General features: G+C 41.0%; 2 protein-coding genes across 2 annotated transcripts; one reads left to right on the top strand and one right to left on the bottom strand.

Moving 5' to 3' along the window:
- Positions 1-65: 65 nt before the first annotated feature.
- alg3 (ALG3 alpha-1,3- mannosyltransferase) lies at positions 66-5325 on the top strand. Its single transcript, XM_069157213.1, has 9 exons — positions 66-289; positions 1151-1250; positions 1341-1488; positions 2233-2393; positions 2566-2686; positions 2785-2990; positions 3467-3544; positions 3750-3893; positions 4021-5325. The coding sequence occupies exons 1-9, from the start codon at positions 109-111 to the stop codon at positions 4199-4201; spliced, it is 1320 nt and encodes a 439-aa protein (XP_069013314.1). The 5' UTR covers positions 66-108; the 3' UTR covers positions 4202-5325.
- A 43-nt stretch (positions 5326-5368) lies between these two features.
- On the bottom strand, positions 5369-18867 carry vwa5b2 (von Willebrand factor A domain containing 5B2). The gene is made up of 22 exons (XM_069157212.1): positions 18804-18867; positions 17200-17367; positions 15959-16174; positions 14763-14988; positions 14493-14650; positions 14064-14195; positions 13818-13942; positions 13509-13685; positions 13309-13419; positions 12477-12679; positions 11404-11518; positions 10774-10959; positions 10464-10680; positions 10044-10378; positions 9453-9690; positions 9021-9365; positions 8765-8902; positions 7770-7898; positions 7642-7692; positions 7001-7103; positions 6665-6788; positions 5369-6154 (listed from the first exon to the last, which is right to left on the bottom strand). Exons 2-22 carry the CDS (start codon positions 17336-17338, stop codon positions 5399-5401), a joined length of 4224 nt encoding a protein of 1407 aa, XP_069013313.1. The 5' UTR covers positions 17339-17367; positions 18804-18867; the 3' UTR covers positions 5369-5398.
- Between the last annotated feature and the right edge of the window lie 7179 nt (positions 18868-26046).

The raw sequence follows: 26046 nt of genomic DNA, 5'->3' as shown, positions 1-26046 counted from the left end.
ATGTGTACGCACGTCAGCTGCGGCCTTCCCTCTTCTCTCCCCCCTCTCTCTCCCTCTCTCTCTCTCTCTCTCCCCCCTTTTTCCTTCCACGTCGCTAACTCCGCAGAGATGGCAGGAGGCGCGCGGAGAAAGTCTCCCGTCGCCCCGTCCCCTCTGTGGGGGAAACTTCACACACTCTGGCAGGACAAACACCTGGTCCTGTTCAAGACGGAATACACGTTGCTGGTCGTTTCCGTGTTGTGGTTCCTGGAGGTCGGGATCAACGCGTGGGTCATACAGAAGGTGGCGTGTAAGTAGCTCCGCGGCTAGTTAGCATGCTAGGGTGTTTTGCCCTTTCTCTGAACGGCTTTGAACGCTAAGTAGCTAGCGTTAGCAAACGATTAACTTGTACTGCCACCTGTCAAAGAGAATATATTGACATTGCATGGCCCCGTACGATCGTCCTCGTGTTAAGTGACTTTATTTATTAAAATTTAAAAAAAAAACGGTCAAAGGCGTGTTTTTGACAGTACTGTAAGGGAACTTACAGTTAAGAATAACAATAATACGTAAATGCTTACTAATAATGAAACCCATGTATTTTAGGCATCAATATGTCATTCAAAATTTTTGTTCAATCAGTTTATTTGTTTATTCTGACGGAAAGTACTGATACAAAGAATAACAACTAATGCATATTGTTGAGAAGCTGTAGCCAGTTAATGTCCAACATTTTTATTTGATAACTGACTAAAGTAATGAATCTGTTCTCAGAAACAATTAATCAACTAATCATTTAGTGTCTTGTGCCATTTAGTGCATTGTTGATCTTTAACAGTCACTAGATTAATAGATAAAATCTAAAGATAGCTGCTGAATTTTTTTTTTTTTTTAATCAGTTATGTTGTATGTAATAAGAATTTGACTGTTAGACTTCACAAATGCAAAAGAACAGTTTTTTTACAGGTTTTATATTTAAAGTGGAAAACTTGGGCTTTTCGGTTGTCAAATATTCGGATCCCTTGAAGTTGTGTTGTGCTTTAGTCGGTCTTTAAAAATGTATAAACAATAGTATTAAAATTATTATCAGTAAAATAACAAAGACATTACTAATGTGACCTTCCTCATCATTAAATAAGACTTGAGCACTGATTTATGTCCTTCACTGCAGACACCGAGATCGACTGGAAAGCCTACATGGATGAAGTGGAGGGAGTCATAAACGGTACCTACGACTACACCCAGCTTGAAGGAGACACAGGCCCTTTGGTGTGAGTTTCAAAGGCTTTCAGTGATGCAGGTCTCTATCCTACAGTTGTCAGCGCTGGTCTCCTGGATAAATTAGAACCTTGTTGTTGCAGGTACCCCGCTGGATTTGTTTACATCTTCACAGCTCTTTACTACGTTACCAGCCGTGGGGTGAACATCCGCTTGGGCCAGTACATTTTCGCCGTTTTCTACCTCATAACACTTCTGCTCGTCTTCAGGATTTACCACCGAACAAAGAAGGTCAGTCTGTTGTTGCGGGACAGAAGCCTCGTGTGTCGTGCAACATTATGAAGTTTGCTTCAGCACACCATAATACTGCAGCAGCTTCTTGTGTGTAACTCTCCAGAAACCTTTAAACTTATATAGGGCTATCCCAATCGTGAAACTTTAGCTGACGATTAATTGTCATACGAATATTTTCTGTTAACAATTTAAATGTCTTTTTCTGTTGACTATACTTTGACCTCTACTATTTTGTTGCAAATCTGACAAATCGCCTCCTCCGAGTGATTAGGTTCTTCTTTTTTAATTTGCCGTTCAACTAAAACGAGTCCACATTGGTGCTGTGGTGTATGACTTTGCAACTAAATCCATGACATGCATAGATGCTCATGGAATTGAGGTCTGTCGAATTTCAGAGTTTAAGGGCCTCGAGATAAACAGATGGTGGCGCTAATTCTCCACTCACGTACCATTAAACCACAGCAGAGAAAGGAGGTGCAACGACTTTGACCTCGTATGGTGATGGAAATATCACGTCTCTGTTTCATCCAGCTGTTTTCATACTGATGAAGGGCAACGATTCTAACAAACAAGCAAAATGAATATGGTCGGCTCAAATAATCAGGTGATTATGTAAAAAAAATGTGACGGGTCTTTTTCTGTAGACTACAAACATGCTACGCGTTTACTCATTAAAAAGTCAACAGCAAAAATGATCTTAATTCTCAGAATAATATTTTTCACCTCTTTACATTTTTGCAGGTTCCTCCGTATGTGTTCTTCTTTGTGTGTTGTGCCTCCTATCGGATCCACTCCATCTTTGTGCTGCGTCTCTTTAATGACCCAGTGGCAATGATGCTCCTGTTTGCAGCTGTAAACCTCTTCATGGATGGACACTGGACTCTGGGCTGCGGCCTTTACAGGCAAGTGTGGACTCCTCCTTAATGTAGTTACTCATGTATTACCTTCCTCTTTAAGCACGAGTAATATGTAAACAGATTTAATGTGTTTCTATGTTTACTTGATACAATATCATTGTTAATTGTTGCCATGACATAATGAAATTAAACTTCAGTCTTCCTCTCTTTCTGACAGTTTAGCAGTGTCTGTGAAAATGAACGTGCTTCTCTTTGCCCCTGGATTACTTTTCCTCCTCCTGTCTGAGTTTGGTTTTATCAGGACAATCCCAAAACTTTCGCTGTGTGCAGGCATACAGGTAAATATTCCCTATAATATAAAACCAGGCAAACTTACACTGTCATACTAATACATTTTTCCAACATTTATCTTCATATTTATCTTCGTTTCCCGTAGCTTTTGCTGGGCCTCCCTTTCCTTCTAGAGAATCCCATCGGTTATGTGAGCCGGGCTTTTGATCTCGGCCGTCTGTTCATGTTCAAGTGGACGGTTAACTGGCGCTTTCTGCCAGAGTGGCTCTTCTTGAATCGCTACTTTCACCTACTCCTCCTGTCTGCTCACCTGCTCACCCTGCTGCTCTTTGCTCTCCGCCGTTGGAAGAGGTGAGGCAAAGTTGGCCTGTGCCGACATTTTTTTTTTTGGCAGTATAACTAGCTGGGTTACAACCATGACACCACAGACCTGATGCAGGGTTTCTCAGATATTTAGCTGTTGTGCTTGCCACCATATTGACTTATACCATGTGTCCTCATGACCATGCAAACAAGCTGTAATGAAGAAAAGCAAAGAGATCTCAACAGCAATGTCCTTGGGAAGATTTGACTGTTTTTAACACCACTCTGTTCTCTGCTGAAACCTCCACACAGGGGTAATTAAAATTAATTCTTGTTTGTTAAGCAATACAGCTAGTTTTATAAATTGTTGTTACTATTTCAGGGACGTCTTTATCAGTGAGTAACGGTAACATTTTATTTGGGCACTCAGCCTGTTTGTTTGTCAGCTGTTTACGTTTTAGTCATAAAGATGTCATTACAAACTTTTTGTAAATGAAAAGTCACTCAGTTTTCTCCCTCACCAGACCAGGAGAAAGCATCTTTGAACTCCTCAAGGAAGCAGAAAAGAGGAAAATCCCTGCTCAGAAAAACACTGTGGATCATATCCTTCTGTTCCATTTAAACTGACTGCTATCTGCAAAATATTGTCCCTTTGAAGACCCATTATAGTTCTCTGTAACACTAGCCTACTGTTCGGTGTTCAATATAAATTGGTTAAATATCTGCATGATATTAGTCGGGGAGTGAATGAAGGATGTTGCTGGTAGTCACTGTTCTTTTTGGGTTAGGCCTTAACAGACGATCACAGATAGTGCTGATTCTGTTCACCTCTAACTTCATTGGCATGTGCTACAGCCGGTCGTTGCACTATCAGTTCTACGTGTGGTACTTCCACACGCTGCCTTACCTGCTCTGGAGTGGAGGAGTCAAAAAGCTGGCCCACCTGCTCAGGTAAGAGGGAGGTTCAATACTCAACAACAAGTTCCATTTTTGATTTGCTTTACATTAGATGTACAGCGCAGCACATTCCTCAACACTTGTTCACATGTTCATGATATACTTTTATACTTGTTTGCAGGGTCCTGATCCTCGGTCTGATCGAGCTTTCATGGAACACCTATCCCTCTACGAACAGCAGCTCAGTTGCCCTCCATGTCTGTCACCTCATCATGCTCCTTTGTCTTTGGCTGGCTCCACCTTTTCCCTCAGCCCCAGCAGAAACACAAGAACACCCACCTGTCAAAGACAAACGCCACTGAGCCTGTGTCTGGTTGGACCGGAAGTCGTATTCGGTCTAATCAGCTGGCGGACAGCCTCCACCGTCCTCCTCTCCTTGATCCTCACAACACCGGGAGTTCACAGTGGTAGACTGTTAATAAAAGGAGCCATTTGATGCTTCTCATCTCCGCTCGCTGGTTAAAGTGAAGGAAGCTGACGTGGGGGTGCAGACAGATACTTGCATGATGAAATGGCACGTAGTTGCCACTGGCAGTTGAAGAGATGAGAAGAGAAAATACGAATTCTCAGGTTTTAGTTTTAGATACATAATAGGAAGAATGGAAAGAATTTGTTGATGTTAAAACTAAACTTTGTCCATAATTCCTCTGCCCTAATCATTTTCCCTTGTCTCATATTCTGATCATGTCATTTACTGCTGCAATAATGATCTTGTACATTGAATTAAGAATTTTACATTGAAGAATGTAAAAAATATCCCAAAGAACAATAACCAGAAGCTTTAAACCGACTGCATGTGAAGCTTGCAGCATTTCCACTGCTACAGCTACAATATTCTCCTGTGCGAGGCCAACGCTGTTCTAATTGTTTTTCAGTATTTTTACACACAAGGACTTAAAAGTAAGCTGTAGACGGTCATGGGCACTTTTTTTTACATAATTAATTCGCCCTCTATTTTGAGTGGTTCCAATCATTAAGCACATACAGTTAGTAGATTTAATGTAAACAGTATTCAGTAGGCTGAAGAAGCAAGTGTTTTATGTTAAACATCTATAACCATAAACTTCATGCTTTCTTTCATGTTTACACAAGACAACAAACAATTCCAGTATGATTTTTTTTTTTATTTCTCAATCAATAATATAATTATTTAAGGTCATTAGTTTATCAAATAATCATCCTCATAATCAAAATCATCCCCATTGGACACTGTAATTACACATTTGGCATAGTAATACATTATAATGGCTACAAGCTAAAACTAGACTACAAAAAGGCTATTCGAATGGTCAAGGCATTGTTATGATTGCATAAAGCATATTGATAATCAAAGGCCACTTGGTCTATGTTATGGAAAATTAGAATGAACTTGGCACTGGGTTATGGTATCAGTTAATAAAATACAGTATTTACTTTTCCATGTAAAGGCGTTTGGAGTCACTATCATTGGCTACGAGTGAGCAGACGTGGCTTGAGTTTCCTCATGTGAGGTGATTGTCTCACATGTTATTGGGGTTATAACACAGCATGTTTAGTGTGATGTTCTCATCCCAGTGGCGGAGCAGGAGGAACAGCTGTCTAGCTGCTCCCTTGAGCCCTGCTAGGTCCACTCCGTCCGGCAGCTCCTGACAGCGCAGCCAGAAGTCTGCTTTTGCCGCCACGAGCTCCCACTCCATGAAGTAACCAGCACATCGGTGCTCCAGCCAGGCTAGAGCCACAGCTGTGGCCCAACTCGAACCCTCCAGATCCTCTTGAGCCAACTGGCTGCTCCCCTGCAGGTCAGCTGGCTCTACCGTAGAGCCTTCACACACATCTGTCTCGGATCCACGACCACTGTCTGCCTGGCCAAGGCTCTGACTCCGAGAGGGCCCAATGGAGAGCTCCAAAGAGCCCTCCTCTGAGCTGGGGAGGTCTGGGGGTGACGTGACAGGGTCTCGGTCAGACAGGTGTCGTCGGCGAAGCCTTGATTCCAATATCAGGGTGGTGTCGTCTGGAGTGTGGTGGAAAGGAGGGGTAGTTGGTTTGGCGAGGGAGCAGGAAGAAGGAGAAAAGGTCACATGGTGAGTAGCGGGAGCACCGTGAGGCTTGGTGGATAAGGATGGAGCGCTGGGAGATATGCAACGGAAGGCTGGGCTGAGGCTGCGACGGTGGAGTGCGTACGGTGACGCTCTTTTAAGGCGGTCCAGGGGGATCTGGACACAGTCAGAGTAGACCTCTGTCAGCAGAAAAGGTCCTGATGCCAGCTGCAGACGTACCTGAGGAGAGACCATGGACATGGATTAATAACTGTGCCTGTGTGCTTGTGAATAGGCAAGTACTTTTCACAAGCTTTAGGCACTAAAAGCAAAGTGGGGAAAATGCCATGAATAGATTAGATTTATTAAGGTGCAGAAAACACAAAAAGCAGTAAACAGAAAAAAACCTAAATATAATCAATATATTGGTGTGAGCACCCACACTTTAAAAAGTACTTTGCAACTAGGTTGTTACAAACATCTTGAACCTGCCACAGTTGTTCCGTCTTCTGTATCGTCGTGTCATCCCAGATTGTCTCCATGATGTGTGGATCAAGGCTTTATCTGTTCAAAAACTCTATGCTCTCTTGTTGTCACTGAAAATAGTTCATGTCTTTTTGAGCTGGCTGTCAAGTTGCAGAAGGTATTTGGGACCAATCAGATGCTTCCCTGATGGTATTGTCTAGTGAGTAAAAATCTAAACATCTAAAGAATCTTAAAACTTTTGTTGTCAGTGTTGCCAGAGCTCACCAGAGGCAGGTAGTCTGGAGCTTCAGTCTTGGGTTGTTTCTCAGTCTCTGCAGATAAACAGTGGGACTTGAGAGGAACCTGCTTTCCTGATGAGATGGAGGACCTGAGTCTGCCCAGAGGAAACCTGGAAGTAAGTATAAGAGTTTAAAAGCAACTTTAAAGTAACAGATTCTCCAAGACACCAAAATATCTGTTCCCATGTCTTACTTCTTACTTTTTTAGTTACTTTAAATTTTCAGTCTTTTTAAGTTCTGCAATAATATTCTTTGTCCTCTTCAGAGGTAATGCTGCATTCACAAGGAGTGTTTCACAAAGAATTTAATCTCACAGTCTTACCTGTTGCCGAAGAAGCTCTCCATCGACTTGCTCTCTATAGATCGCTGTGACCGAGTGCCTGTTGTTGCAGGGGATGTTGCACAGTAGGCACTGCCCCCTACATCTGAGACATTTTGGAATAAACCAGAAAGGTATAGTTTCATCAGTACAGTGATAAAGCAATGTTGTCTGTGTTTAGAGATTCAGCTCAGCCAAATTATAAAAAACAGATGTCAAAGATCCTGTTTTCAGTCAAACTATTTTCTACCTGACGAATAAACCCTTTTAAATGGTATATAGAGTGTTCAGTGTGGAAAAGATGTTTTCAATTTTCATGCGCCTGCCTCCACTGTATTGGGGTGGAGGTAAGAAATCCGAAATCTTGGACAAAATTTCGATGAATATAATCAAATTCATGTCCATGGATGAATACCAGTAGCGGTAAGGAAGATTTTTTTTTTTTTTTTGGCTGAACTGCTCCTTTAACACCTATTTCACAAGTTGTTGTGTCTGAAATCGAGTCAAGGGCGAGATGTTATGCTGTCTCTCCGTCCATACAGACTTACCAGAGTTTTGAACTGGCTTTTAGGTCAGAAGTCTCTAACCTTGAGACTACACTGACACTAAAGTGTTTTCGCTAGTGAGTGGACAGCAGTACTTACTAGAGTCCCAGGATGTAACGCTACAGGGTGAGGCAGGAGTGTCATCTCTGTCTGAGAGATACAAAGATTGTTGATGACCTAAAGTCTTGACAACAGAAATGGGTGGTGATATCATTCAGTGTGTCTACCTGTAGAGTTCCAGGTGTCGTTGACCTTTTCACTGTCTCTGCTGGTGCGCCGTCTGCCTAGACCGACAGAGTAGGCCCTCTGCCTGCGACTACCTGACTGAGAGTTCTGCCTGTTCCCTGAGTGTATCCCTGTACAGGCGCGTGGACACACACACACACACACACACACACACACACACACACACACACACACACACACACACAGAGAGAGAGAGAGAGAGAGAGCACAAATATAGACTACAGTCTGGTATTTAAATTGCAACCAGGTCCCCATGCTGTACAAATATACTTGGTTTCTAGTGGCAATTTGGCCTCAAACTAAATAAAGAATACAATGTACATACGCCCAATTAAAACCAAAGAACAAATCTTACTCAATTAAAATAGATCCAATATCCAAGCAAGAATAATGTTTGTTGCAGTTTATTTGACCATTTCAACAATAAAAACAAAAAATCCTATGGTGCCCAGTTTCTTCATAATAAAAGTATTAACAATTACTCAATTAAATAAAATAATTATATTAATATTATTATATATTAAATTCAGACATATTCTTCGAACAAAACAGCAACAGCTGCATAAAAATAAATAATAAGTTTAGAAATCCATTTTCATTAAGAAAGGGGATTCAAAATAGACGGATTTAAAAAAAATAATAATTTAAAAAAAAAATGACACCCTGACTGAATCTAGGCTCGGGGTCAAATACCAAAAACACAGAATCCTACAGACTCTTCCTGCCTAATAAATGTCAAAAAAATGTATACTCCACATCTCTAGTTTATACAAACAGATGGACAGACCTCAAGCCCAGTCTGAAATAACACTAATGATCAGGGTAACTTTGTTAGGTGTTAAAAAGCTTCCTTCACAACCACAAAGGACATAATTTAACAATGCATTACAGGCTGTATAGTGCTCTAATATTATAATAGAGTAAAATTGACTGAGCGGTTAATCTGTTCATCTTTGAGTGTCATTTAGTAGCACACCTGTGATTTGGACGTCCATGCTGTCCGGCAAGCCTTTGTTGGGGTTGCTGTCAGTAGTGGTGAAGGCTGTGTACATGCAGATGATGTTACAGTGCTTACTTGTCTGGATGGCCTTCATACGGTATCGCTTAGCTGATCCTGAGGGAGCATTACATACAACAACACAGAAACCGTAAGAAATAGACAAACAGTATGAGAAATAGTTCAGAGAAAACTGTACTTCCGCCTGAAAGAAGAACCGTCAGTAAGCCCTCACCCTGTCCGGTGTCGCTCTCCTTCTCTGCCATCTTCTCAAAGTCCCTGATGACTGAGCGAGCAGTCAGCTGGTGAATGATCTCCTCCCATGGTTTCTCTTCTCTTCCTTCTTCTCCTCCTCCTCCTCCACATCCCTCAACCCCTGCAAACATCTGACCCTCAGGGCTCCAGAGGTGTCCCAGGTCCACTGTGACATCCCAAGAGACAGGCCTGCCACTCAGTAGGCCATGAATAAGGGAGCGGCAGTGACCTGGGGGAGGGTCATCTGGTGGAGCGGCAGTGAAGAGATACTCTGGGTCTGTGAAGCTGTCCCAGTCCAGAGGAGAGGCGGGGAACAGGAGTCCGTCTGGAGGTCAGAGTGAGGTAGAAAAGGATATTTGATGAAGTTGAATTAGGAAGGATTCTCTTGCTTTTCTTTGTACTCTAAACTTACTGGAGTCTGTGAGGCTTCTGTGGGACAGTGTCACGTTTGATGGGGGTTTCGTTTCCCCATCACTTTCATCCAGCCTCCCTCCAAGTGTCTGGTCGAAGGAGACCCTTTCCAGAGCCCTCCTGAGGCGATGCATCTCCAGTTCACCCTGGGGGGATGAGAAACTCCGCGCTGCCATGGTTGAACGGGCAAGTGCTTTTTGTCTCTTACGAGACTCCTCGCCTACTTCCAGACGCCCGTTCTGGTTGTGTAAAGGAAAACCAAACAGGTGGACAAGAAGGTGAGACTGTTATTTAACTTTTCTCTGCATCATCATATGTCTAAAATTGAAATATGTTGGGGTTTGTATTCAACTTCTGCCATATACTTCTCTGGTATATCTACAGTACTTTGACTCAACCTGGCTCAAGTGCTTCATCGGTCAGTATTTGTTGTCTTTTTTCCCCAGACAACAAAGGTAGATGTTTCAACCCTTTCTAAAAAAATAACTTCTCTTTTCATGTTTTGTTCCACTGAGTTTTTTCCCCCCAGTAACTGGAATACAGAAAAATGCTTTTGGGATTTTTATATCTAGTTTATATCTTTTAGTCTTACCTTTTTTGACCCATTGTCAGGCGTTTCAGCTGAAAGGTTTTGTTGCCAGGCTGAGTCTGCCCAGCGAGACAAGGATGCTCTCTGTTCCGGAGGGGGCATTTTCTCGAGGCCTTGGGGTAGAGAGCCAGTATCCAGCACTGGACCAGAGGAGGGAGAGTCGGGCAGAAAGGCCCCGCCTGCGGAGTCCGACTTTGAGGCATGTATGTGTGAGCGGGACTGCATTTGTAGACTTCGCTCACTACTGAGGGAGCAGCGAGTGAGGATGTACTGCTCCTGAATGTAAGAGCTTTCCTGGATCCTCCTCCTGATGTCATTAGACCAGTCCAGCTCCACAGCTAGAGTGGATAAAAGCCAACTGTTAACCACGATGGCAAACAGTGTCCAGTTGGCAAATGTAAGTTTCAGTGATGAATGACTGACCTGGGCTGCTGCCGGGTTCTATGTCTTTGGCACAGGAGAACTCAGAGGAGATTTCTCGGGAAATTTCCCTTAGTGCCTCCTCCAACTCAGTGCCATCTGCACGTGTCACCACAGGCATTAGCTCAGAGGCAGGAGGAGATGAAAGCTCATCATTTGACTGGCCAAAAACTGAACCTGTGGAGCCACGATGTAAACCTTTGTAGCCCCGTCCTTGAGACTGCAAAATATAATTCAGAGATTGGTTTTGCTTTGCAGACGCATACTGACAAACTCTGATGTTTTTTGGAAAAAGCAGTGATATACAGCGTACCTCTGTTTTTTTTGCTTTGAAAGTTGTCATATCGTAAAGAGTGCAATATCCAATGAGGCGATTGCCAGGGTACAGTGGAGGGATTTCATTGGGTGAAAGAAGAGCCTCCATGTTTTCAGGCAGATACCAGTCAATTCGTACATCAGTCAGCACAGGTTCAAAGGCCTTTTTCAGAGACTTGATTAACTGTGGTAGAGTTAAGGGGGATAAATCGGTCAATATTTTAAACTGGAAGACTTTACTAATACAAAAGACTAGTGGCTAATGGTGGAAGAAATGTTCAGATTCTTTTTTCATGTAAAAAACTGGTGGAAATGCTAGCAACCCATAGACATGTGAACTGTGACAAGGGTCCTCAAATAGGCACTTTTCACAAACTAACAAATGTGGGAACCCCTAGTTTAATCTTTAACAATGCATAGTACATTTTTAATGAATTAACGGCTGTCGACTAGAAATATAAAATGGCATTAAAACAAAATACTAATGTAAAGTACCTCCAAAACGTACTCGAGTATCAGAAATCAGTTTAGGTAAATATAAAGTACTAAAAAGTACTAATGATTATGCCTGTGATTATTCTGCAATACATATGTCTCCAGTAGGTGGCAGTGCTGCAGTGCTGCTGACCTTGGGCTGGAGCCTCTCCTCATCATCCAAGAATTCTGTAGTCCCTCCTGTCAGCTTGGCAACGCCCTGCAGGAGTCTCCTGCAGGCTCGAGGACTGAGGCCCAGGCCAAAGCATCTGCAGAGGGTGATGCAGCATATACATTCAATTTGTATCACATCCCAACAGAAAATTTAATTAAGAATCCTGTTATTATCGGAGTATCAAATTCACTCTCTGCCATTAAAGAGTGATCTTCCATGCACTGCCTGCACTAAACATACAGTGTTGCTTCAATGTGTCTCTGAGAAAGACAAAGTGTAGAGTCATCAAACAGACAGAACTGTTATTTGGGCACTCGGAGGGATCGCAAGCCATTTGACTAATTGGGAGTTTGAAAAGAGCAGCGGACAGAATAATTGAAAAGGCTGAGATGTCTAAAAACAGCAGGTCGCACTGGCTGGCAAGATACTGTTAGCACTGCGTGAATAAATGAAGCAGAGAAGTGAAATTCAACCAAGAGAAGAAACAACTTTTCTGCGGTATTAACATTCACTGATGTATTTCATGAGAATAAAGAAACAACAAACATGTTCATAGTTTGCAGAAGGACATCTAAAATACAGTGGAGAAAGTCAGTCCAACAGGAGAATACAAATTAGGCACAAATGGAGTAATTCTGCGTTGCTGAAGAGGCTGGAGGAAACCAGAAGGGCGTGGCTCTTACTGCAGAGGAGAGCACTTAGCGGGATTACTGGGCGGTGCTCAAAGACACTTCAATCCTTTCTATATTTTTCTTCCACAGTGCTTTGCTCTCAGTTCTTAAAGAGTGCTGTTTGCTTATGTCCCCTCTCTGATTTTTTTTTTTTCCTCCTTTCCTCGCACCAAGTATCTCCGTTTTTTCACCTTATTCTGCCTGAACTCACAGTGCTCCATTCCTCCCTGCTTCCTCCTCACCCACAGTGATTTGATGTCCTATTACATGCAAGCCAAATGCTTTTTGTTTAAATTAATGTCCATTTTGTCTGTGTAGTGACTCATGTTGGAGATCCACCTGATCTCTCGCTGTACCATTCTTCACACATGATTTCCGTACCTGCCAGCGCATGTGTTTCTGCGCACCAGCTCCAGCACTTTTGGCACATTGCTGATGGATCCGTCTGTGATGATGAAGATCTGGCGAGGATACGAGCGCTGCATAGGCTGCTGGTACAGCCAGGACAGCGCCCCCAGCAGGTTGGTGCCTCGCATGTCCGCTCTCATCCTCTGGACGTACTCAGAAGCCTGCATTAGAGTTACCTGGATGCCCACGTAAAGTTGAGTAAAGAAGAAATACAATCGGATCTACAATAAAGTATGGAGAAGCAAACAATACCTGCACTATTGGAGAAAACATCACCTAAATATGTTGTCAAGATAAATTTACTGTTTGATATCAAATGCCCCAATTTGCCTGCGAGGCAAAGAATGAAATCAGCTCTTCTATTAAAGCCTTCTTTCTAATAAAGAGAACACAAACATACACATTAGCACCTGCCTAAAATGACCTCAATTCCCACAAACATGCCTGTGAGGACAGGAGATGAAAGGAAAGTGAAAATGCATGAAAGGCCACCATATGGTGGGGAGAATGTGCAAAGACTGTTTGTCCTCACTGCCCCTGGTCTGGATAACACCTGATACTCTGCTACTAAGGCAACCCAAGGAACTGACCTATTGCCTGATTAAAGAGTAGACAAAATAGAACAGAGAGTCATCCATGCTTGAAAAACATCTACGTCCAGGAAACATGATCTCAATGCTCCAGGTACTTCCTTTCACTGGAAAGAATTCATATGTATCATATACTTTGACTTATTTTACTGGCAATCATATAAATAAGCCAGATGCAGTTCATTTTCTATTTTAAAAAAATATGTAAAACTAACATCAGTGCAGAGCTTGCTGGAGGTGAACAAATGCTTAATGGTGGTACCAAAGCCCACAATGTTGAACATTGTGCCAGAAGGTAGACTCTTCAAGGCCACCACCATGGCTTCCTGTTGAAACATGACATACAGATCAATATTTGTGCACAAATCTAAAACCTAATCTTCAATTTATTTGTATGTTTTTGACTGCAGCTCACCTTCACACAATGGATGTTGGTGCCACTCATGCTACCACTGCGATCGACGAGGAACAGCAGCTCTCTGGTGGCTTTGTGCAGCTCCAGAGGTTCACACAGCAAGTCGGGACAAAAATTGAGCATCAAGACGGGGCTACTCAGAATGTCCTTGTGGTATCGCTTCCTCACGAACTCCAGCTGCAGGCCAAGTTGGAACATCAGCATGTAAGCTTTTATCACCTTTTTATGCAATAACAGACTCGGGAGAAAACTATATAAAAGCACGAGATATGAAACACAAATAAAAGTAAAGCACTGGGAGTATTCAACCTTTCTCTCTGGATCTGAATCCTTGCGGGTGCAGCGAATGAAATCACGGCGGGAACAGATTTGCTGTTCATATTGGTGGAAAGACAGTCTGCCTCTTTCTAAGATGACCAATGGGCTGTGAGGTTCTGTGGAGGTATTTGAGATTAAAAAGTTGAATTTTGTTTAAAAGGGGAAAAAAAAAAAAAAAAAAAACATCAAAAAGGAAAAAAAATACAAACATTTTAGGGACAATTTTTCATTGCTCACCACTGAGGTGCAAAATTATCTCGATGTGTCTGTTGTATGGATGCTCCTGTGCCAAGGTAATGTAGGTGGCAGAGGCACTTTGGGCACTGGGATCTGCATCTGCCCTCAGAGCATGAGTGGGACTCTCCAGTCCTGCAAATAATTTTACAAAAAAATACACACGAAAATAAAGAGAGGTAAATAAATGAATATTTTCAAATGCGATGTAAAATGATAATTTAATTAAATACCACCACACAAATTCAAAAGCAATTTCTTTTTTTTTCTATTTCTACAAGTAGAGATTATTTCACCCTTCTATCATCTTTTGATTCTTTTTTGGGTCTGTGAACCCATTACTTTTATTTTGTAATGAGATTGTTCACCGCTCCAATATTTCATGATGGCTGAGTCAAGAACCAAAAACCTATATGAGAGGACAGGTAGTACCAGCCAGCAGACAGGCCCCTCTGACCAGCAGTTGGAAGTTGAGTTCATAAGGTGCCAGGTTGGCAGCTGGACTGGTGAAGATGGTGTGGGCACACTGCTGCTCAGAGTCTAACACGCGATCTTGTTTTCCTGAGGTGGCTCCAAAACAGCTGGTTGGCCTACAGAGAAGAGCAATGTAAAACAATATACACCAGTCACTCTTACTTCTAATATTTGCCAAACATACAATGCCAGGCAAAAGTGTAGTGCCATAGTTTGAAGCATAAATACCCAGTTTCATCAGATTTCCCCCCATTTTCACTCTTGCTGGGGGTCATCTGACCAGTAACGATCGGGGTGAGCAGTGTGGGGTAGACGATGCGTATTGCTCCATTTTCTAATGTTGGGAGTTCAAGTGTGGTGCTAATGATGATGGACACTATATCCATGGGACCAATGACCCCTGTGCCCACGATGAAGGTGGTTCTTTCCAGGTCCTCATCCAGAATGAGGTGTCCTGAAGTCAAAATACAGTTGTTACTCACATCATAAAGTAAGGCGAACAGACATAAAGAACAGTATCTCCTCCCAGTATCTCAAAATAACATATCAAACTGATGAAAGTGCCTATTTTTCAATGTGATCTGACCATGCTGCATGTTTACATTCTGATGCTTGATTGTCCATCATAATAAAATCAATATATGATAACTGACTTGCATGTCAGGCAGCTCTTCGAAAACAGTACACAGTTAAATACATATTACTCAAAAGCATTAAATTACTGTTGATTACGTTTAGATTTAAGTCCAGTATGACAGAATTATTCATACTCTGTTGTCTGTTTTAAGTAAATAGTTCCATATTCATGATGCCACCATTTCCAGTAAGCACTGTGGACTTTAAGTTGATCTACTGTACATGTACTAAGTAAAAGCCATTTCAGCATTAGGCAAGGTAAAGATCTATTTACCTCTATCATCTGTCTTTCTAAAACAGGACAGAGAAGGGGCTTATTGTAGCTGTATTTACATTCACTCATGAAGATAACAGAACGAGGTAGCTGAAATGATTTCCGCTTCGCTGCAGTGCTGTAAAAAGTTGTTTTTCTTTAAAATCCATGTAAACTACAGATTTGGGCTGCTTTCATTTTCTATCATTAATTGCAATTGTGTCATGCAACATGGGCATTTCAAAAATGGTGAGTATTTCACAAACATTGAGTGCTTATTCAGGTCTGGATTTCCGGAGGTCTGCTGGCAGTATCCATAAATTAATTAGGTTGTTTTTTTTTCAGTTTCTTTTTTTGTTGGACTTGAAAAACAAAGTTAGTTGGGGATAACGGGTACCCTAAAATCAGAGGTAATGTCGATATTCAACATAAGTGTATATCTAAATTCCTAACTGTTGCAGTTTAGGACTGTAAAGGTATACCTCAGTGTACGATTTGTTTGTATACACTGCATTCCCCTGTCCTCCCTCCTTACCATTTGTGCATTGCATATCTAGACTGGAGCTCCCGCAGCAGCCCCACTCCCGGCCATTCCCACAGTGTCCATCAAGACCCAATCCAGGGCAGCAGTCCAAACAGCAATCCTTCAGCTTCCCTTGGCTCTGGATCTGGACCCCCACCAACCGGCCCGCAATCACAGCTTCAAAGCCCACCACAATCTCCTTTTCCCCGAGAGGGTACACAAACACACCTAGATGAGAGGTTGCAGAAATAAAAGGGTTTACAAACGAGCCCCAGATTATTCTTCAGAACTAAACAGCAACATCAAATTAAACCAGATTTTTATTTCAATAAAAAAAAAAAACAATATTTAAAAGTACGAAAGACATTACCTAAGGACATGATAAAAATCTGCTATGTTGGCTCCAGAGATTTCTGGCTTAACTAAACACACTTAATGTTTTCGAACAAAGACATCTGCCAATTGATATATTGTAATGGTTAAGCATTTGCCTGTTGCTTTATTTAGGAGTTAGTTCATTATCTTTTAAAGTAGCGTACATTTTTTTTTTAAGTCACTGACATTTTTCCTCACTAGAACTTTATAACTTCACATTTTTCAGTTCCTATATCTTGCTATGATAGAATACGTGTTGGCTTTCTTTTTGCTTTATAATCTAGTTCATCTCCCAGGTAAAATATTCATGCACTGCCTGATCCTCTATGGAAGTCACATTCTTGTATTGTACAAGTCATATAGAGATTGTCCTCAGTAAGATGGTACTGCTGATTAAAAGTAAACATTTGTGACTGACCAGCTATGGTTCTGTTAGATTTAAAATTAACTTTTAAGAACTTTGATGCATAGATTAATTTACAGTGCTTCATTCTTCTTTTAAAATGAAGACCACTTCTCTAATGCAAACTTTAAAAAAAAAAAAAAAAAAAACGTTTTTATAGGAGACACCGCTTTCTCTTAAGATCACAGAATCTGGTGTTCCTCAGGGATCAATTCGTACCCCACTACCATTTTCAAAAGCCACCACAATTTTTGGAGTTACATCATTTATACTCAACGCCTCTTGCTTCTGCTTCATCAACAGCAAGCATCAGTATGTCCCAATGAAGCTACTAATGCTCAGCCCATCCTGTCTGGGTACTTTTACCAGCTCAAAAATATCTTAAAATTTCGTCTTAATTTTTAATTCAAAATACAGTTGTTAATATTACTACTTACACACTTTTGTACTAAGAGGATATCATCGCACTACTCACCTTCTACAGACTCTATGTCAGCATTAGCATAGGTAAGGTGTGCAGTGATGCCCATGGAGCAGCCATTGGCACAGGACTTGATGCAGGAGGCCTTGAGTAGCAGTGGTTCCCATGTAGAGCGGTTTCTCAGCCCCACCATCCTCTCAGTACCAACAAGCCTCTACTGTGCTGGTTGCATGAAAACATAGAGAAACAGGCCAGTGAAATGGTCTGAACAGACAGGAGGAGGAATATGTGAGTGTGCATTTAAATTCTCTAATTTTCTCCTCAGTGCTTAATCACAATGATCTTTGCAAATCAGACCTGATTTTTTTTTTTGCAGTCTGAAATAAAAGCATCTAAACTGAATGAGTTCACATTTTTATGTATATATGCAGGCCAGATCATTATTTATATGTACACACCAAGCTGTCTCCTGTCCTCAGGCTCTTAGCAACCAGCTTTGATAGTTTGAGAAAACAGGCTTGGTCAAACATTAACATTACAGGTCAGCGGTTATTACACCATGCATCACGACCATCATCTGCAATCAGTGGCCAACCAGTATACAAATCCACGTACTTACAACTAGTCTCCCTCTTTCTTAACTTCACTCCGAGCTAGCTACAGGAAGAAGTGGAAAGAACAAAAGGTAGACTGTACTCTGTTTTTAGCAGAAACTTTGTAACAAACCACCAACTAATCCCAGTTTCCCTGAGTTTCCCTTTCTGTAACTCAGTCTGTATACGCAGTAATTCCTCATGACTGACCACTTAATAACTTTAAGTGCAACAGGTGCCGAGACCAGTGTACTGATCGATTAGTGAATGGTAGACTGCCCAAAACTGAGTGTGTCTGTATGTATGCGTGTGTTTTTGAGTATGCACACATGCATGCACTCGTGTGCGTGTGTGTTTGCCGTGAACCAGGTAATGGTCTTTTCACATCTACCTTTCTAACAAGATCAACAGCCTCCATCTGGCTACTGTGCTCTCAGCTCTTAATAGGCAAATAAATGTCTGGTCTGTTAATGTGGGGCAAACTGATTCTGTCAGAATGCGCACAAGAAAAAAAATAAAACTTTTCTATGAACTGCTCGGACTCAGAGTTGTGGCAAAGCTAATGAATAATCCTGACTGTCTGTTGAGCTTTATTGGTGAGGGAAAAAAACACGTACAACATAGCTAACAACATCGTTACACGGCATAGGTTACTCAAATTTGTGTGTGTTTGTGTGTGTGTGGATGCAATTTTAATTACAGTATATCAACACATGATACAGAATATATGATGTTGATGATGTACACATGCACATACTAACCTCAGGAACTTCTGTCTGGAACTTAAATGTAGGTATTTATAAAGAAAATATTGCAATATTCAGAAACACATTTCGGTCAATGGAAAACTTATTATACCAGCTGTTAATCAGACTATAAGCATAAAAAACGAATCCAAATTTTACAAAATGATATTTCTGCATTTGTTCTGTGAGGTTTAATTACTCTGTCTGGTGTTTGCAGTCGCAGAGATGGCTGGTAGTTTCCTCTGGGAAACACTGCAGCCCCCTTATGACAGTTACAAGCCCCAGATAACAAGCAACATAATCATCCAGGAACACTTACTGTACTGTTCGGTGCCGTGTCGGATAATTTGCCTCTGTGTCCAGTCTCTGCATCACTCCAACATCACATCTGCTCGCAGGTTTCCCCAGTGATACAGCGTTAGGAGTTTTCCTGGTAACAGACACTGCTCTCTCTCCTCTCTCTCTCTCTCCCTCTCTCTCCTCTCTCTCTCTCTCTCACTCTGTCTCTCTCTCTCTCTCTCTCTCTCTCTCACTCTGTCTCTCTCTCTCCACAAATCCACCAGTTGCCCTATAAAGAGAGCCAACTGACAAAGCAAAGGCAAATATCTGAACAGAATATGAAATAGAGTACAAAGCTATATCTGTGGAGAACATCATCTTGCAATGCAGATTATTTGGCCAATACAAATGTAACATAAAAGACATCCATTACACACATTTGTTTTCAGTGTCATGTAATCAAGAAAATGTCTCTTTCAGAATTACCTACAAGTCTCACTGCTGTGATCAATCCCCAGTATGCGGAGCTGCACAAACCTACATTTCCTGTTTCCTACATGTCATCCGCTTACCTGCTCTGACCTGAAGCACAGAGCTGATCACAAACTATGATCGTGGAACTGCTGTTCAAGCATGAGCTAACACACAACGTTAAGCGAGGCACAGCCTGCTTTTCATCCAGACAATTGGCCGCGATGGTAGCAGCACCATAATTCATGGTTAATGGCTTGGCTAGGGAGAGGAGGGGAGAGGGGGGGGTGATGTGTTCTGCCTCTCCCAACAGGTCAGTCAGACAGCAGCAACAGCAGCAGGCGTGGGTAGGCGAGACCAAAGAAGTAATAGTTTTTTTGTCTTCTAGTCTCTATTTGATCGGGTCCAATACTACAAAGTAAAAAAAAAATAGTAAAACTGCATATAAACAGAAAATAATGACAACATATGGAGCAGCATTATGATGAGAAAAACTGTCCAAGCCTGACCTACAGTAACTATTTGGCGTTGTACTGAATTCCTAATTTTACCCAAAACAGAAATTACTTATGTTGCATTTATTGTGTTATATTTTATATATTTTTGTAGAGTCGTTATTATAGACACCCATTTGTAATATTATAGAATAATAAAAACAATAGTTAGGCTACTTAATTTGTTAAAACTTCAAGCTACATCACTCACATAAGTGAGCAGTTTTGTCGATGAAATATTGAAATCTGTAAATTAAGACAGAAGATTGTTTGTTTCATTGATTTTATTTTTATTTTTGTCGTTTTCACTTGGGCATTCTGGTCCTGCAGGTGTGTGTGTGTGTGTGTGTGTGTGTGTGTGTGTGTGTGTGTGTGTGTGTGTGTGTGTGTGTGTGTGTATGTGTGTGTGTGTGTGTGTGTGTGTATGAGATACAAATACAGATACAAAAATTTTTTTAAAAAAAGGGCTGGCTCGGGTCAGAGCAGTGGAATACACTCTTCTGATACTTCAGCTGGGAAGCATTCGACTGTTTGTTTTGATGTTCATATTGTGACTTGAGAGATAATTACATTATTATTAATTACACTACATTTTTCATGCACATTTTCACACACATCTTTGCTCTTTTGATTAAGTGGTGCCTTATAGCTATAATCAGATATACAACACAGAGAACTACCATATTTTGATTTGGATACGACAACTATGGACATATGACTAAAATTGCCTTTCTCTTTGTGTGTGTGTATGTGACCGAGAGAGAGAGACACTCACACACACACACACACACACACACACACACACAAACAATTTCCAATTTGGTCCCATCCTGCCACCGTGTGGCCTTTTTCGTGCACCTACAAATGTCATGGTCTCCCAAGGAATCGTTAAACTCTAGTTTTCAATAACTGCATACAAACAGTTCACCCTTCTTAAAAAAGTAAAAATCATTTGGCCATTTCTGAATGTTTCTGTGTTAGTGTCAGTTATGATAAGGCCTCAACCATCCTTCCCATGTGGCATTAAATGACTTATCACCTTTTTAAATAAATGACTACAATAATATAACATCTCTAATGAATGTGTCTAATATGCTCTGCATGGGAATAGAACAGCTGCAACTCATGTCAAACTGTGTCTGTTTTACATTTTTGCAGTTTTATTTTAATTTTAAATTGTTGGTTGTTCTTCTGCCTGGAAAAGTTATAAAGCACTTGTGAGTAATTTGTGCATGAGTTACTTTATCATTTTGATGTCAGTGCAGTTTTTTGTCGTGTATTGTGTATTATAAGCAACTGGGGTGCTTGATTCTAAATTAACCTAGCTGGTTACCATTAGCTAAACAGCTAACCAGACTATTTTAGCTACTTATCTTTCATCGGTTTAACGGCCGTTTTAATCTTCAGCTTGCACTGTTGCTCTGAATAGGCGTGCACAGTTGAATAAGCTACATACGTCTGTGTATATTTTCCTTTCTTTTCTGACTTTAACTAGTTTGGTACAATTGTAAGTTACATGGCTGCTACCAAACAGTTATTCTTATGAACAGAACTTTACTTCTGCATTTCTTATTTTGGTTTCTATAATATCCCAGTAACCTTCCTAAATGTAGTTCACAGACACATTTTTCCAGTAATTGACATAAAACTGAAAGAAATGTAAAACTATCAGGTAATGTTAACTTCAGAATATGCAGTACATTGCAGTCAGAGGATAATTCTCCAGCAGACTGGACTACAGACCTATTAAAAGAAGTTTCAGTGCTGTGACTCTAGATTTCAGTCTTTTCAAATCAGATGCAGCTTGATAATAGCAGCCTTGAAGCCTTTTCAGCTTGCTGGTGGTCTAAACAGGGACTATATTGAAATGTTAGTTTATCCTCCGGTACTCTCCATCCATCTGCATTCACCTCTCTTAGAACAGAATTATATCTAAAGCATATTTATGGTTCTTTACACGTTTCTTTGTTGACTTGGCCATAAAGCAAGCATTTGACAGAATTATATCGTATGGCATACTTGTCTGTACTGACTAATTATCATGTGAATAATATTTTTTAGTACAAGTTTGCAGGTTTATATATTTTTCATGCCGTCATTTGTCTCCCATTGATACATCTGATGGAACATGTGGAGAGGGTCATGATAGCAACACCTGGTGAGCACCTTTTCTTTCCTAAGCTCATTGGTTCCCAAGTAATATATTTTCTTTACTGAATTTGTTTTATTTTAGCTGCCAATACGCTAGTACTCTGCAGTTGATTTGTTGTAATGTGACATGTGATTCTACATTATATATCATCGAGGCATTGCAGTCCTGCTATAAATAACTCAGTCTGTTTCTGTTCGTTGTTGCTTTAAGTGCAAAAAGTGTGAGAATTTTTACTCCAGCAGGTGGACAGAGGGAACTTGTACAAAGAGGCAAGCTTGAAAGTGCCGCAGCATACTGAGAGACAGATTTTAGACTGAGGCCCTTCATTGCACGTGAGGTACATCCCAGCACATGCTGAACGGTAGATGAATTTCAAAACATCTACCGTTTACTGACAGAAAGAACAAAGGGTCAGGGGATAGAGTGCAGGTTTTCACCCTTCAAACATGACTCCAAGGTCAAAGATACGGCTTTCCAATATGATCAACCATCAAAGTACCTAACAACGTGTTAAAGCAACAGAGGACTTCATGTCATTAAAAAAAAAAAAATAACAGCATAACTGTGGTGCAAAATCCAACTTAATTTACAGTTGTTCTAAAAGCTAACTTTTATTTGTGCATGCTTCTTGTAAATTCAACAATCGCTTTCATTTCTGTAAAAATAGAAAATGTTATGACAAGATCAAGGGCGTGTGTAGTCTTATAATTATCAGGAAAAATTATCTGAGCAGTGTTTCCACATAAACCTAATCAACCGTGTCATCATTCTCACTCCATTTAGGTAAATTGGATATTTCATTATTGAACAGTTGGTGGTTAATGTGCATTTAATGGCAGTTAATATGATTTTTGGGGTCATAATAGATCTAATTAACAACATGTCTAACAATGACCCAATACAGGCCTTTACAGACGAGTTGCTTGACTATTGTCAGGCGGTTCAAGTGTCTGTCTGTACTAACATGTTGGGAACCTCTTCTCCCTTGCGTACCCCACTGACCTAGATTTCAATTGTTTTCTGGCTGAGACAATGGGAGAAATGGTTTCATAACTGAACACAATACCTGAGTGTTATTCAACACGATTGTTGTTAAGGTTCTCATTGTGGTGTGAGTTTGTGCTGTGCATTGTGTGTTTTCTTTATGTAACCTGCCAGCCATTGACGAGCCGGCGCACCCCACAGCAAATCACTTCTTGACGGTTCAACAGATCATTGTGCATTTACATGAATTTCTGCATGCCAGCCACGATACTGTTTTGAACACAAACACACCTCTATTATTTCTTACATAAAATTGTATTCTTCTGTGTAATGTGGTACTTTTACCACCAACCTGGTAGACATACACACTTTAGTTAGTACTTCAGTACACAAATACCAATATCAATTAACATGTACAGTAGGTGCCACCAAATCGGGTTGGACATAAGCTATTCACTAACTATATAAAGTCCTGTTACTGGGAAAGCTGTCAACTAAATCTGGAATTGATCATCTATGCACCACACATTAACCTGCTTTTAAACATTGTATGTTCAGTGATAAACAATACAAATGTAAGTGTTTTGTACAAATAGTAAAAGTACATTTTTTTTTACCTCTGACATCGCTGTGTGTTACAGGTATATCACAGTACAATGAAATCTGAGTGACAGTGAAGACTTATGTTCAGTGTCTTGCTCGGTGCTGGAGAAATTATTTAAAGACACTTTTAACAGCAAAGTTTTTCATTTAAACTTAAAATTTCTTAAAGTTGGAGCGCTGTTAGTATCATCAGGAAGTCGGTCTCTATATTCAGAAGAAGCTTCATCCTCTGCCTTGAGGCTCTAATAATTGAACTCTTCCCAAGAATAGAAGGCAGGGTTTATCAAAATGGGTTTATCAAACAGATCAGACACCAGTTTTGGCTTGAGAGTGTTTTTGTTTAGATTGAAACAACCTTCACATGTACATGATATACCCTGGATTAGTAAATGTCAAATAACATGGGAACAACTGATATTTGCCTCTGATGTCAAACAGGAATACAATTTTTCCTTTTATAACCTGGTAATTTCACTCATAATCAGTGCTTAACTGAAGTTGGTGCACCAGAAAAGTCAGCTCCTAATGTTGTCTCAATGGTGTCTAAATATGCTTCATCGTTTTTAATAAATAAGGGTCTCAAAAAAAATTTGGTTTTCCACATAGGTTCAGAAAACGTCACCCAGGGCCTAATCAGCCACAAAGCCACTTTGGACAGTGCTGGGCCAAGGGGGTTACAGAAGAGGAGCCCAGTGGTAATATACAACATGTATATGTTGTAAATGTGAGAACAGCAAAAACAGGAGGTGAATTCACAACAGGAACACACGCTCCTCCTCCAGGGGCTCATAGACAGATCTGGCATGGGTCTACGTACAGTACATGCATATTAGTAAAAATGAAACACCAAAGTATGGTGCACATTTTCTATCACCTTGTCATTTGCAAGTGCCTTCATCATTTCAAGAGTTAATTGTAAAAGAAAAAAGCTAAAATCTTTGTTGTGCAGACAGTTTTATGAAGGCTCCATACGGGAGAGGAGAAGATGAGGTAGAACATCACTGGTTGGCAGAGGAAAAAAGAGCACTGCATGCTGAGTGGATTCATGAAGGAAGAGTTAGCAGAAGGCAAATTAATCAAAGGAGATCAAAGGCAAATGGATGGAGGGAAGGAGGAAATGAAAGAGTGCCGCTCGTTTGTTCCATGCCGTTCCCGCTCTGCTCCGCCTGAGCTTGCTCTCAGATCTCAGGGCCATTGTGCCGCACGGGTGCATGGAGGGGGCTGGGGGCACGACACACACAACAAAACATACTAACAAAAGTCTGAGAGCAAAGCCTGAAAATGGAGACCTTTAAAGTTTGTCCTCAAACTCTGGCACCTTATTCTCCTTTGTCTCTGAAGCATGTTTTGGTTTCTCGTCCTTGCTGCAAGCATTTTAACTTACCAGAGCTGACTGCAGAAACATAAACACACATCACACACTGACACATACTGTTGTCAGTGTATACTCTGCTGTCAGAGCTCACTTGTGGCAGCAGAGGACGGCTCTCTTTGATAATGCCATGCTGGATTCAGCCGCCGCTCTTTTTATCGTTCAGCCAGTGAGTTGGCTCAGAGTTGACTCCAATTTGTCCTCTTCCTTTTGGTTAGTGGTCGGCACAGACTTCTTTCTGTGTCCATCTAGACTGTGGCTATTCCCCTGTCTGTGACTGTACAGAACATTTAGTTTTTGTTCAATGCTGCATATTGATCACGTTCTCTGTCTTTACCATCGAGAGCAGAGAGGGTTGTATTTGTAGAATAACACCTGGTTTTGTAACAGCTGTTAGAACCGTCACTGTTCAAAAGCAGAAAGGTTTCGGTCGGCCGAAGGTTTTAAATATAGTTATACTTTGTCCTATCCTAAACCTCCATTATAGATAGTCATAATGTTTTGTACATTTTATATTTTTAAGAAGTAAAACAAATGTATTGCTTAAACTGTAAATCTTAAAGACAACGAGCTACAGTAGTCACACACTTTAAAAGAGACAGGAATTAGACATGTGATTTGTCTGAAAGTGACTCTAAATGTGCATTATTTAAGTGGGGCAACATAATTTATCTATAAAATAACACAAAAAAGAATTCTCTGAATTTCAGGCAGTGAAGTGACAGGAGGCATTCGACAAATTGCCAAAACAAACAAACAATGTTGTACTATGTTCAATAGAAGATTTCTGCTGGACTTAAATATTTAAAAAAAAAATACTTAAATGCATCTTGTTCATAAGCAAAAACTCTTTTACTGTATCTTTATGTAACAAAAGCAGAGTTCAGCAGAGAAAGACAAAAGTGATGTGAACTGACAATATTTTAATGGGGGGGATAAAAGACTGTAAGTGATCAATGGAGGCGGCAGCCAAGTGATGCCCGCGGGAAGGCTTTGATGTGGGCATCCTCAGAGGGACGCCGGGGACAATGCCCTCTTTGAGGGGCACGGAGAATGGCAGACACTTCCCTCTCCCTCGCTCCGGCTCTCTCACACTCAACCTCCCTCCATCAGTCGCTCGCTCCGCTCACGCCGTGACTCCTGCTTGTCGACGTCTCTCTCTCTCTCTCCATCTCCCTCTACATTTCTCCACTCCGGTGTCACATCA

Source organism: Embiotoca jacksoni, unplaced genomic scaffold (assembly GCF_022577435.1).
Source record: "Embiotoca jacksoni isolate LCO1_2020_lvr unplaced genomic scaffold, fEmbJac1.0.p SCAF_22, whole genome shotgun sequence".
NCBI lineage: Eukaryota > Metazoa > Chordata > Actinopteri > Embiotocidae > Embiotoca > Embiotoca jacksoni.
This window is presented reverse-complemented; position numbering and strand designations above follow the sequence as displayed.

Coding starts and splice junctions, on each gene's coding strand:
- alg3 (XM_069157213.1), top strand. CDS start 109: ATGGCAGGAGGCGCGCGGAGAAAGTCTCCCGTCGCCCCGTCCCCTCTG. Junction 2,687..2,784: donor CGCTGTGTGCAGGCATACAG/GTAAATATTCCC, acceptor CGTTTCCCGTAG/CTTTTGCTGGGCCTCCCTTT. Junction 2,991..3,466: donor GCTCTCCGCCGTTGGAAGAG/GTGAGGCAAAGT, acceptor CTCCCTCACCAG/ACCAGGAGAAAGCATCTTTG.
- vwa5b2 (XM_069157212.1), bottom strand. CDS start 17,338: ATGGTGGGGCTGAGAAACCGCTCTACATGGGAACCACTGCTACTCAAG. Junction 14,196..14,492: donor AGGGGCCTGTCTGCTGGCTG/GTACTACCTGTC, acceptor AATTATTTGCAG/GACTGGAGAGTCCCACTCAT. Junction 13,686..13,817: donor ATTCAGATCCAGAGAGAAAG/GTTGAATACTCC, acceptor CTTGGCCTGCAG/CTGGAGTTCGTGAGGAAGCG.